The 14,746-nt window shown below is 35.4% G+C and overlaps 3 protein-coding genes across 5 annotated transcripts; all 3 read left to right on the forward strand.

Annotated features, from left to right (window-relative positions):
• Window positions 1-397: 397 nt before the first annotated feature.
• On the forward strand, window positions 398-1,080 carry LOC140180168 (uncharacterized). The gene is made up of 2 exons (XM_072220594.1): window positions 398-643; window positions 1,012-1,080. Exons 1-2 carry the CDS (start codon window positions 398-400, stop codon window positions 1,078-1,080), a joined length of 315 nt encoding a protein of 104 aa, XP_072076695.1.
• A 6,675-nt stretch (window positions 1,081-7,755) lies between these two features.
• On the forward strand, window positions 7,756-8,857 carry LOC112754587 (uncharacterized). 2 transcript variants are annotated; one of them, XR_011874395.1, is made up of 2 exons: window positions 7,756-8,380; window positions 8,521-8,857. XR_011874395.1 is itself a non-coding variant. In XM_025802272.3 (2 exons), the coding sequence occupies exons 1-2, from the start codon at window positions 7,939-7,941 to the stop codon at window positions 8,647-8,649; spliced, it is 597 nt and encodes a 198-aa protein (XP_025658057.1). In that variant the 5' UTR covers window positions 7,758-7,938; the 3' UTR covers window positions 8,650-8,857. The 2 variants fall into 2 exon arrangements, 1 of the variants encoding a protein (XP_025658057.1); XM_025802272.3 differs by having other exon boundaries at window positions 7,758-8,380; window positions 8,495-8,857.
• Window positions 8,858-9,985: 1,128 nt separating this feature from the next.
• Window positions 9,986-14,355, forward strand: LOC112754588 (uncharacterized). Of its 2 annotated transcripts, XR_011874396.1 has the most exons (10): window positions 9,986-10,101; window positions 10,200-10,365; window positions 10,463-10,540; window positions 10,627-11,356; window positions 11,443-11,685; window positions 11,796-11,885; window positions 11,967-12,119; window positions 13,316-13,437; window positions 13,533-13,611; window positions 13,724-14,355. XR_011874396.1 is itself a non-coding variant. In XM_072220911.1 (9 exons), coding segments are annotated over exons 4-9 (783 nt in total). In that variant the 5' UTR covers window positions 9,986-10,101; window positions 10,200-10,365; window positions 10,463-10,540; window positions 10,627-11,182; the 3' UTR covers window positions 13,534-14,355. The 2 variants fall into 2 exon arrangements, 1 of the variants encoding a protein (XP_072077012.1); XM_072220911.1 differs by having other exon boundaries at window positions 13,533-14,355.
• The last annotated feature ends 391 nt before the right edge of the window (window positions 14,356-14,746 follow it).

The following is a 14,746-nucleotide window of genomic DNA, read 5'->3' on the forward strand; positions in this document are numbered from 1 at the left end:
GAATCTCAGAGACCATTTTGGGGTTTAACTCGCATGGGAGTGAAATTGTCCATCTAGCTCTCTTTTTTGGTCGTACTATCTCCTTCCAATAATGTTATTCTCCTCGTAATTTCATCAGAGAAATCAACATTATTAAAAGCAAATATCTTTGTAAGAAATATAGCACAGGGCAGGACAACTTTTTTTTTTCACTTTTCACACACTCATATATATATAAAATAAGCCTAAGAAAACTTAGCTACTCTGAAGCTAAATAAAATACGCCAGGATCAGGTTGGTACCCATTCCAGAGTCACACTCATGTTACTGGATTCTAACCCAAAAGAAGAACCTCTTATAAGACTAAATACACATTTATGTCCTAACATTGAGGAAAGAAGCTGATCACTGTGTTAAAATGGCAGAATTGATAGAATACAACTTAGAAGATGTGGATGTTGCTATATTAGCTGTTCGTGTAGCTCTTGCAAAGGGTATGAACTGGGATGACCTTTCACGTATGGTGAAAGATGAAAAGAAAGCTGGAAACCCTGTTGCTAGTCTCATTGACAAGCTCCATCTTGAGAGGAACTGTATGACTTTACTGTTGGCAAACAATCCTGATGAAATGGATGATGATAAGAAGACACTCCCTGTAGATAAGGTTCTTATTTATTTATCACTTCTTGTTGAAGTAGAAATTCATTTCTAATAACAAGAACAATCTTGTTATGTACTAGGTGAGATCTGTTATTCAACAACAACAAAGTCTTATCCCACTATGAGAGATCTGTTATACGAATTCGATTATTAGACGATTATCGCGTTCAATCATAAACCATGTCTAAGCCAATAAGTCATTTTTTACTCTCAGATTTTCACTAAGGTCCATTAGTTTTGGTTGTCAGTTTCACCATCTATCTGGTTTTGTTGAATTTTCTTTCTCAAAGAATATGTGTGATTTCCTCCACCCCACCTCCCCCCCCCCTTTCAATATGTGACATTATTAACCATATTATGTTCACTTTCAAGGTTGAAGTTGATTTAGCTCTCTCAGCTCATGCCAATGCTCGGAGGTGGTATGAACTTAAGAAAAAGTAAGAGAGCAAATAGGAAAAGACTATAACTGCGCATGAAAAGGTGTTTAAAGCTGCAGAGAAAAAGACTCACCTACAGCTTAATCAAGTTGATATAAATTGGATTTGCATATCTTTAATCTACTGTATATATAGCTAAATAGTTATTGGATTCCGATTAGAGAGATGCTGTTACCAGATCATAATATTAGGAATTTTAGTCTTTAGTTTCTTTGTCTAACCCAAAAATAAATAAAATAATTAATTCTTTGTCTAACTTACAATCTGTGTAAGTTGTCCGGATTTTCGTTTAAGTCTCTTGTGTAGTTCTTGCTTTGGATGTTGATTCAGTTCTGAATCAGTTGCCTTTGCTCTTATTGATTGAATGAATCTTTATTTTCAAATTCTTTGGTGAATCTTTATTGAACTCTGAATTATCACAAGGCACTTTCAGATCTTAGGCTTCCATCCTGCTCTTTTTTATTTCAACTTGTAACCACCAAAGATATTAACTTTTTCAGTTTTGGTAAATGCCCATGTCTCTTGTTTGTCCAGCTTCAACAATCTGGAGAAGCTCGACCTCAAACTCAACAACCTAACTTCACTAGAGGTACTCTCTCTTTTTCTTTCTTTTCTGAAAGAATAAATCTTATGGGCATTCTGATTGGCTTCTTATGTATGGTACCGCAGGGGTTGAGGTCATGCGTTAATTTGAAATGGTTATCCGTTTTGGAGAACAAATTAGAAACCTTGGAAGGAATTCAAGGGCTTACTAAGCTCACTGTAAGTAGCTGCATTTTGTGAATATTGTGAATTTAGTTTACTTCTTTCTGGTTGCTAGTCTTGTGTGTTGTGTATCTTATTATTGGATTTAAGACTTCGTTTATTAAAATTTTTATGGTTATTTTGAAAACTACTGTAAGATTAGTTATTAGCTTTTCTTGTGCTGCTGCTACTTACTGGTGTGTGGATTCTGTTGAGTTTTATTGTACATTTCTATCTCCATTTGTGTGCTTTGCTGTTTGCCTTTGCTCTTATTGATTGAATGAATCTTTATTGAACTTTGAATTATCACAGGTTTTGGATGAGAGGGATCGCAGTCGAATATTATCTCCTTACAAGAAAATTCTTCAGTGGATTGAGAATACAAGAAATGTCAAAGTAATAAATTTGTGGCATATTGTGGGCTTTGTTCTATATGCAAATCAGGAAGACATAGTCTCTCTTCCCTAGTAGGTCTGTCCTTTTCATGGGTGGCATTATCTTCAAGGTCTAGTGACTATTTGAAGTTTGGCACTACCATCAGTGTTTTAAGGCATGTGCGTGATAATCTTTCTTTTCCTTTTTCATTCTTTGGTAAGGTTCCAAGATGTAAAGCTTTAATGCTAAAATTGTTATCTATTTATAATTATTGCTGCAAGTTCATCAGTTTCATTGATTATAATTTACTTTGGTAACAAAATTTTGCTTGGCTGTAGTTGGATATAAGAACCAAATTGTGCCTAAGGGATAGTCTATACCTTTTGGCTAAGAGTGCCGAGCAAAGACATAATGACTCAATTGCAAATGGTTGCACCGGAGATGATCAAGCATGCAAATCAATGGTGCCACATAATGGTAGCAGGTATTGGTTGCTGTCTTCACTTCAGTTTTATTGCTCAGAGTTATAAGTACTTAATGTCAGTGCATAGAAAGTACTGTTAAACAAACTTTTTTAATTTATTGCAGAAATATAATGCTATTTAATCTTCTTGATAAGTATAACCTGCAACTTCATTCAGGTGTATGAGATTCATGGATATGGAAACTGACATAAACCCCATTGATCGATCTATAGCACACTTACTGTTTCATAGGCCCCATGATCAATTAATGTCGCATCTTTATGATACTATACCTTTCAAATCCAGTGCCACGGTATGCTTTCATTAATTCTTAACATGTTTAAATGAATGAAGTAGAATATAATCGTTTGATCCTTGCTTCATTTTCTTTATTCAATTGTTTTTCTATGCTTTCTGCAGTGATTATCACTCCTCCACTCCTCCAAAAATTATTATGGCACGCAGAAGAAACCTAGAGGTCTTAGCAGAACAAGCCACCAGGAGAAAAAGAAACCGTTGAATGGATCTTAGAAGAATTGAACAACTAATGTTCAGTCTGTGCTCATGTATTTCCTTGTAAACCAGTGTTGCTTGGGGATTATACTTTGTTTATGTTTTGAATTATATTGACTTGTTTATTTATAGTACTTTTCTTTTAGTTTGATAATACGATGAATTTGTTTATTTTTTGAAATATTATAAATATTCGAATAAAATTAGATAAAATTTGTATTGAATTTATATTTATTTTGTATGAAAACAAGTTTATTTTGTAATTAGAAAAATAAAAAAATACTATTTTACCTTACTGACAGATTTACAGATGGATTTTCTGTCTGTAATCAGAATGTGAGATGATTTTCCAAAGTTTAAATTACAGACGGAAAATCTGTCAAAAAATCTGTCTGTAATTAGAGACGGAAATTCTGTCTGAAAATCCGTCTGTAATTACAGACGAAAAATCTGTCAGAAAGTTCGTCGCCTTCGGGAAATGGATGGAGAATTTACAGAGGGACAAAATCTGTCGGTAATTTCGTCGGTAACCAAAAATCCGTCTGTAATAAAGACTAAATCTATCTGTAAATCTGTCTGTATTAATCCATTTTCTAGTTGTGTTGTGTGCCAAAGCGGACAATATCGTGCTAGCGGGTGGTCTGGGCTGTTATAGATGGTATCAAAGCCGGAGCCCGGATCGATGTACCAGCGAGGGCGTTGGACTCCCTTAGGGGGTGGATTGTAAGGTCCCACATCGGTTGGGGAGGGAAACGAAGCATGCCTTATAAGGGTGTGGATACCTCTCTCTAACATGACGCGTTTTAACGAGTGAGTGTAGGGGTGCTTCGGCTATCATCTCTATTGTCAAAGACAAAATCGTGAGGCCTTGTGTGCCAAAGTGGACAATATCGTGCTAGCGGGTGGTCTGGGCTGTTACAGATGGTATCAGAGTCGAAGCCTGGATCGATGTACCAGCGAGGGCGCTGGACTCCCTTAGGGGGTGGATTATAAGGTCCCACGTCGGTTGGGGAGGGGAACGAAGCATGCCTTATAAGGGTGTGGATACCTCTCCCTAGCATGAAGTGTTTTGACGAGTGAGTGGGGAGGGGGGGACTTTAGCTATCATCCCTATCGTTAAAGGCAAAACCATGAAGCCTTGTGTGTCAAAGCGGACAATATCATACTTGCAGGTGGTTTGGGCTGTTACAGTAATTAAATCTTTTTTTAATTGAGCTTTCTTATTTTATGCAGAATTTGAAAATCTAAACTTCACCTAATCACTCTAATTTAAATGTTAATTGTAGTTTTATTTCCTTTAAATTGAGAACCGAATTATTAAGTAACTCCCATACTGTAAACACTATTTGATTTAATTATTAGTCTTTTTGTAAACATTAAAATAATAATTTGTCATTTATGCGTTTATATTAATTTGTATATATATATATATATATATATATATATATATATATATATATATATATATATATATATATATATATTTGTATATATATTTGTAAATTTAATGTTATTAATTTAAGTTAGTTACGCACGTAATGAAATTTTTAAAGTTTTGTTTGCACATAATTATTTTTTATATTAAAATAAATTAGATTACAGAAAGATTAATTAAAAGAAAATATCGATCTATTGATAATCACATTTATTGATAGCTACATAAATTTTTGATCTAATTATAAAATTATTTTTCAAGTAAGTGGTGGATGATATTAGTGTTTACAAATTTGGGTTGGCAATTTTAAAGAGTGCAAATTTTTTTAATAGTTTGAGATTGACTGAGTATGTAGTAAATTTTGCTATAATCATTCTTTAGTAGGTAAGTATGATATGACAGATAAATCCTACCATAACAAAAAAAAATGTTTTTGACTTTGACTGAGTATGCACATCATTTCCGTAAGTTGTCCTGAGAGATTCATAAAAAAAAAGTGACAGGTACATATTCTATTAGGGTTAGAATTGCACTCATGGTTAAGGTTACCAATAGAGTTATGGTTTATGGTTTTATTTTACTATTTTTACTATTAAAAATAGTAAAATAATATCGTTCACTACGTATTATTTTATTATTTTTAATATTATATTCTAATATATAATTTATACTCATCACTGATTTTTATGGTTGATTTTAGTATACAGGTAATATAGTTAAACAATAATATTAATAATTCATTGATGGTATGAATAATGTGTGATATATAATACTTATGAATATGAAAATACATTGTAGGTAGACCAATGTTAAATCTATGAATTATGAGTCTAAATGCGAGTTTGTGTGGTATACCAATTATAATCGTGGCACAATTTATTAGGACTGGTTTGTAACCTAAATTAGATGCGGCAGGAACAATTTATCAGGCAAATTGCTCAAGACAGCTAGTAACATGTGTGGCGTTGCATGAAACCCATTAATTGAAAGATAATTATCAAATTGAAAGATAATTTTCTTTAGTAGGGTTCAAATTTGAAGGGACTTTGATTTTAGTAAAACGAAATAAAATTATTTAGTTTTATGTACATATAGTACGAATATTGATGTAAACAAGAGATGTAATCTTCTAAAATATAGTTAATCTTTGAAGATATCTTGTGCAAACATTAAAGCACTAACACAAGGATGTAAAAAATAGGTTTAATTATTCTGTTGGTCTTTATAGTTTTGTAAAATATTTAATTAAGTTTTTGTACTTTTTTTTTCTAATTGAGTTCTTACACCAAATTTTTTTTTATTTGGGTCCCTACACTTTTTTTTTTCTTTTATTTGGGTTCTTGTACCAATTTTTTTTAGTTGGGTCCCTATAAAAGTAAGCCAATTATTGCCAAGAGGGACCTAATTGAAAAAAAATTTGGTACAGGGACCCAATTAAAAGAAAAAAAAAGTATAGAGACCTAATTAAAAATTTCGCGTAACTATAAGGACCAACAGAGTAATTAAATCTAAAAAATAACATCTAATTTAAGATTTAATTTGTATTGGTTTTGGGTGAACAAATGACGAATGGTACGTGCATGGCACAATAATGATCATTTTTTGAACATCAAAAGGTCAATCATAAGCTCTATATTTTTTTATGCAGTTCTCGATAACATTATGTATCTTTGGTCTTTTATTATCCATCATTTTTATGGATGTCAATTGCAAATTTTACTTCTATCAATTATAGTTTTGAAATTATGCGACTAAACTATAAGAATGACATTAGTTTTCATAATTTATGAACCTTATTGATGTGGCCGTTATAAATCGGTTATCAAAAACTCGGCATGTATGTTATAAATCAACAATTAAAACCATGACGATCAAATCAGAATGTTATAATTTTCAAACGTTAGCCCTATAATTTGGTAATCAATAAATCTCGAAATTCGAACTTACCGTTATAAAACCAGAAGAAGAACTCGTCAAGAGGTAAGTGAAAAAATTCAAGAGATATAAGACATACACAATATTAATTTAAGCATCGGAGTGCCTTTCGTAGGTACTTCTCCCCTTTTTTCGTTGTTGATTTTCACACCGAGGTGCATCCTTTTTTCGTTGTTTATTATTTTGTTTGTCATTCGAATACTCTCTATAGGTAACGACTATATAAAGTGATTTAAATCGTAACGATCAAGTCACGTAATTTAAATCTGCCATCACATTATTTTTCATGAAATCATCTCATTTAAATTAGTACTAAAAAAAATAATTCCATAAAATACTTAAAAATTTTGGTAAACAAAATTTAAACGTTATATAATTTATATATAATAATTTTAATATAATTTGAACTATATAATTTGAACATTTTAAATTGTCGATTACATGAAAAACGTTATAAAATTTGTTATATTAAATTGGCAGTTTCAAATTACGTGTTTAAATGGGTAGTTTCACGTTACGTAACTTGAGTTAAAATTGCTCATTAAAACCGTCTATCTTCCATATTAATTGAAAATTTCCGATTAAAATGACCATATATCGGGTACTGAGCTTAATGAGACCCCATTTAACTCTTCTACTCAGTACCCGAGGTGTGTCCAATTTTTGAAATCCCTCTCAATATCCGAGATGTGACTAATTATTTTTTTTTTAAAACAAGGAGCTCAACACAATAAAGTGGAGCAAATAGGACTAGTTAAACACAACAAATAACCTACAAATAGTAACGTGCAACACAAAGAAGTATCCCCATGTCATCTCCGGCATAGACATCAACAACATAAGGGATCCACACATATCCACTCGTTAGAGCTAACATGTTGATAATTTCTCCAACGCCTTTGCTTTCATTCTGAAATATCTTTCTATTATTTTCCATCCAAATATTCCAAATAACTGCATAGAAACACCTCAGTCGCTGCTCTCGATCCAGCGATCTAGATGTGACCAATTATATATTTATGTAATTACATTGTTCTTTATGTGATTTATTAGATTTTATATTTATTTAATTTAATTAAAAAATCTCTAAATATTCTCATATTCAACTTTTAAATACAATATTCTACTAAAAAAAAATATTATCCATTATTCATAATCTCAACTATACGGGGCAACACCACTTTATAAGGTAAGTTGCTCATGAAGCCTAGTCATATTTAGGTGTGGATAGCAAAACGAGCTTAGCGGCCCAATCATCTTGTGTGGGTACATTTTTTTATGCAACATTGGGGATAGTTTTCACCTATTAAACTATTAAACCCTCCCCCAAAGTTGTCCTTATTCATTACCACAATCCAAGCAAAACACAAAAGGGAGGTTCAAGATTACTGACGCTATGGTGCCCGGGAGTAATCAGGATTGTTATGTTGTATTCAAAGGGAGGCATCCTGGAATATATCCGACTTGCGAGGTAGCAGAGCCTGAGGTAACCGAGTTTTCCCACAATCTTCACCGCAGATATCCGACCTATGAAGCGGGGTGGTATGAAGCGGGGTGGAAGGCATGGTTTGAGTTCAGTGGTGGCCAGGTCAACGGTGGATCTTTAAGTGGTGGTGAACTTCAGCTTGTGTCCGTGGCCGAAGATGTTCCAATCAGTGGGTATGCTCCTCTACCGACAGAAACTGGCTTCCATGTTCGAGATGACAGCTATTACCGCCGAGTTTTTGAACCGACTTGGGGTCCCTTTACAAAGTATGAAAATTTCTGGAAGCAGGTGGGAGTGAAAACCCAACACTCAGTAGCCACACAATCTCCTGTTGAAGGCACGACCTCACAAGGTATGTATTCATAAGTTAATGGAGTTGGTGTTCATATTATGTTGGGCAAGTTGAAGCAAATACAATGTTGAGCGTATGCATGCTGTTTTTATTTTAATGCGGTGGTGTATGCAGATGCTGATGTCATACCCTTGTTGCAGGAGGCCGTTGCATCCTTGGAAGGCCGCGTGTCACAGTTTGAGGCTGAAAAGTTGGATCTTTTCATACAACTATCGAGGATAATCGAACAACTCTCCATACTGTTTAACCTGAAGGAATGCCAAAAGTAAGAACATGATCCCACTGTGTCCCGACGGGTGGGGGTGTCTTTTGTTGTGAATTTTGTCGTCGACGGTGGGTCGTCGTGTTGTGTAAGCTTCAGCGAGTCTGAGTCCCGTGAACATGTATTACTTGTCTTGTTTTGACTGTCATATATGATGTTACTACTTTGGGATGAATAGAATGGTAACCAGATAGTGATGTAGTTAACATCGATAATATATTTTTGTGTAAACCTGTACGATTCATTGATCATGTGTGCGAGAATAATAGTTACTTCAAATTCTAAAACATTGAAACTATGGAACGGCATTGGCTGTTCTATAAATGGCGGAGTGTGGAGCGTGGGGTGGGGAAGGTACACTTCAAAAATGTTATAAATTTTGCAACTTAATTCGTTCAGCGCGTCATGGGGGTTTAGATTCAAAACTTGGTGGTAGCAAGAAAATATAACTATCACTGAGAAAAAAAAAGGATGGTTACTGGACTAGAATAATTATCCCCCATGTACCTAAGTATTCGTGAGAGCATTTTTAAATGGTGTGATTTCGTGATTTTTTTTGTGAAACAATAAGTAAAGGGGTTTTCTTTTTTTCTCCCCAACTCGTAATCGATAACGAATCTTACATGACTTAGCTATTGGCAAAGAAAACCAATCAATAGCGTGTTTGTAGAAACACTAAGTCAGACCTCGTGCTACCCCCTATAAGTGATCTCACGTGGAGTGCTGTGCCCATAGAAACATACACATCAAAGGAGTGACATCGCGTGCAAGACAGTCTAATGATTTCATAACGTGCCCCTTTGACTTGCCCCACATTTTAACAGGTAATAAAAAAAATTGTTCTGTTCAATGATGGAAGAGCGGAGCACAAAAATTTTTTTCCATGCAGATGTCCACAGTTAGAAATTGTAAGCCATTAGAACCTCATGTTGGTACACAACTTAAAACTTTGGGCTTTTTTGGGCTATGGCTGAAATAAATTTGTTTTATTTTGACAAAAAAAAAGCCCATTTGGGTAACCACATCATGTGTAAAGCCTAATTTTTGGAACAAAATGTTTATGTAGACAACTTAAAAACCCTTTTTCCCAAAACCTTCGTATAAAAGAAAAAATCCCAAAAGCCTGATAATATGCCACAGTTGTGTTCGTTTTCTTTGTATATTCATGATTGTCGTTACACTTCATGTGGTGGTTACCAACATCGAACGAAAATTAATATCTTGGTGTGTGTGTAATTTTTTTTAAGGGGTTGTTTATAACAGGTGGCCACGGTTTAGAAACGGCATCTTTGAAATAGCTTGTTCGTGAATTTCATGATAAATATTCAAATTGAATTTTGTATCAACCCTAGGGTTTGACACAATGACAACGACCTCTGCAGCGGCTGTTCTTTTCCAAGGTCTCTCTACGGCCTATCTAACAAGCTTCATCATATCCTACCTATTTCTCTAATGCAATGTAAGCAAGAGTAGCAATTTTCGACTATCATAAAAGGCAAATGAAAACTCCCTCTCTTAACAAGTTCCACCTTTCTCCCTCTCTTTACACCTTCTCAGACAATAGCCAGAAAAGCTTTGGAGCAGGTGTAGCTAGGAAAGCATGGACGACAACGCAACCAACATTATCGATGTCGACTCTACAAAAGAAGGGGAGGACGATGCGGGGAATGTGATGGATCAAGATGCTGAGTGACCCAACGGCAGAGACGTTTGTGGTGTAAATGTGACAACATTTTTTCATGGCTGTAATTTTTTTCCTGATTTAGTTGCATTTCACGTATAATTCTGTAATCTACCTTACCCCTTTCCGTTGTCAACAGGCTACTGTTGCCGCTGCTTTGGTGGAGCTGAATAGGAAAATGAATGAATTAAGTAAGAACCTGATGAAGGTGTTAGACGTAGGTCACTCCCTCATAACATCTAAAAAAATGTGAACATCGTGTCTATGTTTTTACCTTTTTCATCTCTATGTTTTGCAATACAGGCACATAAGAAGGATGCAGAACGAGTTGGTCGTATGGATGATGAAATGAGGCAGGGCCTCGCATTGGTTGAGGCATGCATGGAAATATTCATACAGCCTCAACATGGGGCCCCATCTGAAGAAAGAATGGTTCCGCCAAATGTTACCGTCACAGCCATCGATAGCGTGGTCATGGAGTGTACACGAACCCCCTTAAGGCATGCAGCTGATGCGGTGGGAAGTCGTACCGACTCTGGAGGCACTAAGATCCCACCGAAAAGAAGTGGTGGTGATACCCCCTCCTCCCAAATCTTCATGGCTCTTGGAATGAAGGGACCATCATTTTTGGGTCTATGATGCAAGTAAAAGCTACAACTGCACTGAAGACCCCACCACCATACCTCGGTGCCTTTGAGGTGAGGGCCTCCCCTGCAGTTTAATAGTCACACCTCCCTACCAACACCAAGGGACCAGTGAAGCTTCATCCTTTTTTATTGCTTAGGGTTTGTGACCAATGAACGTTGTTGTCTTGTAATGTAAACATGTTTATGCTTCTTCCTTCATGTGAGACTCGGAGATGGCATTGGAACTTCCGTTAGCCATTTTTGGTGTAAATCTGAATCCATCAAAACTTCCTAAACTAACACTAGAATCATCGGAAGAGATGAAAAAATTCGGAAAGATTCGAAGGCCCCCAAGGGAGGCGCCCTCCCAAATCTCCTCTGCGCTGGTTGGGGTCGTTTTCCTGCCGGTAAGTTCTGGTTGTCAATCTTGTTTACATGCAATAATCCATAACTCATACTTGTAATCTAAGCAATGGTTATATTGTTTTTTTAGTTTATTCATTTGAGATTCAAGATAACAAAGGCCATGCGGTATTGTTTGGAAGAGGCCCATTCAATAGCTTACATATTCGGAGACTCCATGAACCCTAAGGAGACGCTATTTAAAAGAGGTGACATGAAGCTCGACAGGGAAGACTTCAACTGCCTGCTGCCGGGCCAAGAACTATCAGCATACATTATGCAACTCATGGCGTTGAAGACAGCTTGGACACAGTCACAATTGCAGCAACACACAGTATGGTCACTTCCGTTAAACTTTTCAATAATGTTTTCCAAGACTTCTGAATCCGCTTCGTTAGTTATGCTTCGCTCTTGCTCTAAGCCAAAAACCATGCAAATAAGCAGGAGTTCGTATTGAATCCCAACATAACTGATGGGGACATCGACGCATTCTTCAGCAGAGACTATCTTCCAACACCTAACGCGCTAAAATATGTAAGGGTTTTGGGATATGGTACATGTAAAAACATAATTGCATTTAACTACATCAATCCTGAGAGTGTATGCTTTGTATAGGTATATGTTCAAATGAAAGACAGGCTGAAGGTGGATCAGGAAAATCACTTTTATTTGATGGTTGTGGATATACAAGGCTGGAAGATCTGGCTCCTAGATAGCTACCCCACCGATGATACAATTATTGGTCGGAAATGTGTTGCCAAAGCTGTGGTTAGTACGACGGGTTGAAATATTTTTGTGTGACACCATCTTCAATTATTTTTTTTATTTTTACGGTCGGGCCCGACGCCATATAGATAACTATTCTATTTAAGTTTTTTTCTAAAATTAGGGTAAACTTAGGGCCGACTATTTTGTGAATTTTTTTGGCTTAGGCCCATTAATCGAATGGGACAGAATAATGCCCATTATTCACAATCCATGGCCGAACATGGAAATATGGGTTTTTTTCATAAATTAATTTTATTTTGTATGATCGTAGGTGTTATCTACTTTTCTTTTTTATTCGGGCATGATATTTTTTTCTGTGACTAGCAATTGGTTTAGTCATTAAGTACGAGTTAGGTATAAACAAACGATTTTTCACTTTGACAACTTGTTAGGGTATTTAATACAAAAGAAACTATTAACTAAATATTTATTTTTAAATTTGTGGAAATCAAATTTTTAAAATTTTTACCCTTCATGATGCGTACCGTAAGTCTTTTCAAAAGACCCATAAAATTTAAATTAGCAAGAGCAAAATATCTACCTAACTACTGATATTTTTGAACATTTTACAACTTGGATATTTTTGGGACACCATGTTAAAAGTTGTGGTAACATAATGGGTGCCCAGATTTAAATTTGTTTAAGGCCCAATATTCATTGTTTCTTTTCTATGGGTGCTGCTATCCTGGAGACCTTCCAAAAAATGGTGGCCAAGCCCTAAAGAGGGGTTTAAACCCCCTCTCTCTCTCTCTCTCTCTCTCTCTCTCTCTGTGTGTGTTTAGTAGCTTTTTCCTTCCTTTTTTCCCTTCTTTTTTTCTATGTATTTGGTCACTCTTTCCTACAGTTCCCACCCCAATTTTTTTTTTGTGCATAGTATTCATTTTTATTAAAACCTCTATTTTTGTTATTGTTTTCATATTGGAGTAACTGCTGCTTGTATTTGTCCCTGATTTCTTTAATATTTCATTTTTGTCTGTTGACGACAACGACTAATTAATGCTTATGTTAATCCCTCAATGTGTGCAGTTGGTTTCCACTATAAACATTGATCTTATTATTGTTGAATAAGAATTTTGTGGTGTGCATACTTTAGGCCTATTAATTTAGCATTACATTCTTAGTTGCACGGATCGGAGGAAAGTTACTTTTTTTGCCATTCATTATCTATAACTGTGCGAGTTCAAACGACTCTACAGGCCAGAACTTTGGACAACCTTATGAAGGTCAAGTTCATTGAGGTTAATCTCTTGGGACGTAGACCTCCCCTTGCGGAGTGGAATCCTGAATTTGTTCTTGGAGTTCTTAATATGGGCAACTGGTAATTATAGTGTCAAACTCATTTCCTAGATTGCATCTAATTAAGGCTGTTAAATACTGTACTCCTTTAAACTTTGACTTGGACTCCTGTAACAGATACAAGGATAAGTTATGGATCTTGCTATGGCTACAGATGGAGCAAGCCTTCACACTAAACCCTCCTGGACAGAAGAAGGTTTGTGTCATCTCTTGATCTAAACATTGTTACCTCTTATGGCATCTCGTACTTCAGTAGCTCTAATACGAGTTGTTTCCTCACTTGATGCTTTGTCAAAACAATAATATAGACCTTCTTGGGGACAAAATACACATTGATACTGCTTTAGGCTTAGCCACAGAGCACTTCAACCAGATGAAGGATGAATTTCTGTAGAGAGCTATGGTGGACTGGAACAGCAAGCGCACCATGGCTAAAATTCTGCTTTGGAGAAATGTTGATTTTGTTATCTGCAATATTATTAGTAGCCGGCTGTGTAGTAGCACCATATTTTTTATGTGACTAGTGTTGAACTAAATAGTTGTATGAGTGGAAGCTGATGGTAGTACATAAGTATCCTTGTTTAGTTATTGTGTGTCTGATATTTTGGCAGGATTAGAAGGAAACCCATATCCTTGAAGTGGTGGGTTCTATTTTATTAGTTTCCCACCCCTTTTAGCTCATGGGATTCCTCCAGACATTCTACGTTGGGTCATTTTCAGGATGATGAATTTTGAAAATGTGCATGCGTGCATTTTTTGGTCGGATCATGAAATCAGAACGATCTGAAACGAGGCATGCACATCACAAAATTGTGAATTCAGGGCTACTCTTGATAGTTTGTATTTTGTAGTTGTTATACATTATCACTATTTACTAATGTTTAGGTAAACTCTCTTTGCGTAATCCCACATTTATTTATGTGATGTTTATTAATCGAAAGGCTGGTGATTGAAATTTTACTTGAAAATCTATGCTTTCAACCGTGAATTACTTCATCTATAACTACCTTGCCAACCTTCAATTAATTTAAGTATTGTTCAATTAACATTACTACTAGATATTTACCAAAAAAAAAAAATCAAATGCAACATACTTTCACATGGAGACCGTAAATCTAAATTGTAGTTAACCCCAATTAAGCCATACATGGGAAACTCGTTGCTGCCAGATACTTACCACAATGAAAATGTGTTCAACATACTTCCACCTGGATACATTAAATACATAAATGTCGTTATGGATAATTAATCCATAATTGGCAAATTATTGCTGTCAATAATTAACAAGAATGGAAACCAAATTCAACAAACTTCTACATGGATTCCTTACT

The sequence above is a fragment of the Arachis hypogaea genome, chromosome 16 (genome assembly GCF_003086295.3).
Source record: "Arachis hypogaea cultivar Tifrunner chromosome 16, arahy.Tifrunner.gnm2.J5K5, whole genome shotgun sequence".
NCBI classification, from domain to species: domain Eukaryota; kingdom Viridiplantae; phylum Streptophyta; class Magnoliopsida; order Fabales; family Fabaceae; genus Arachis; species Arachis hypogaea.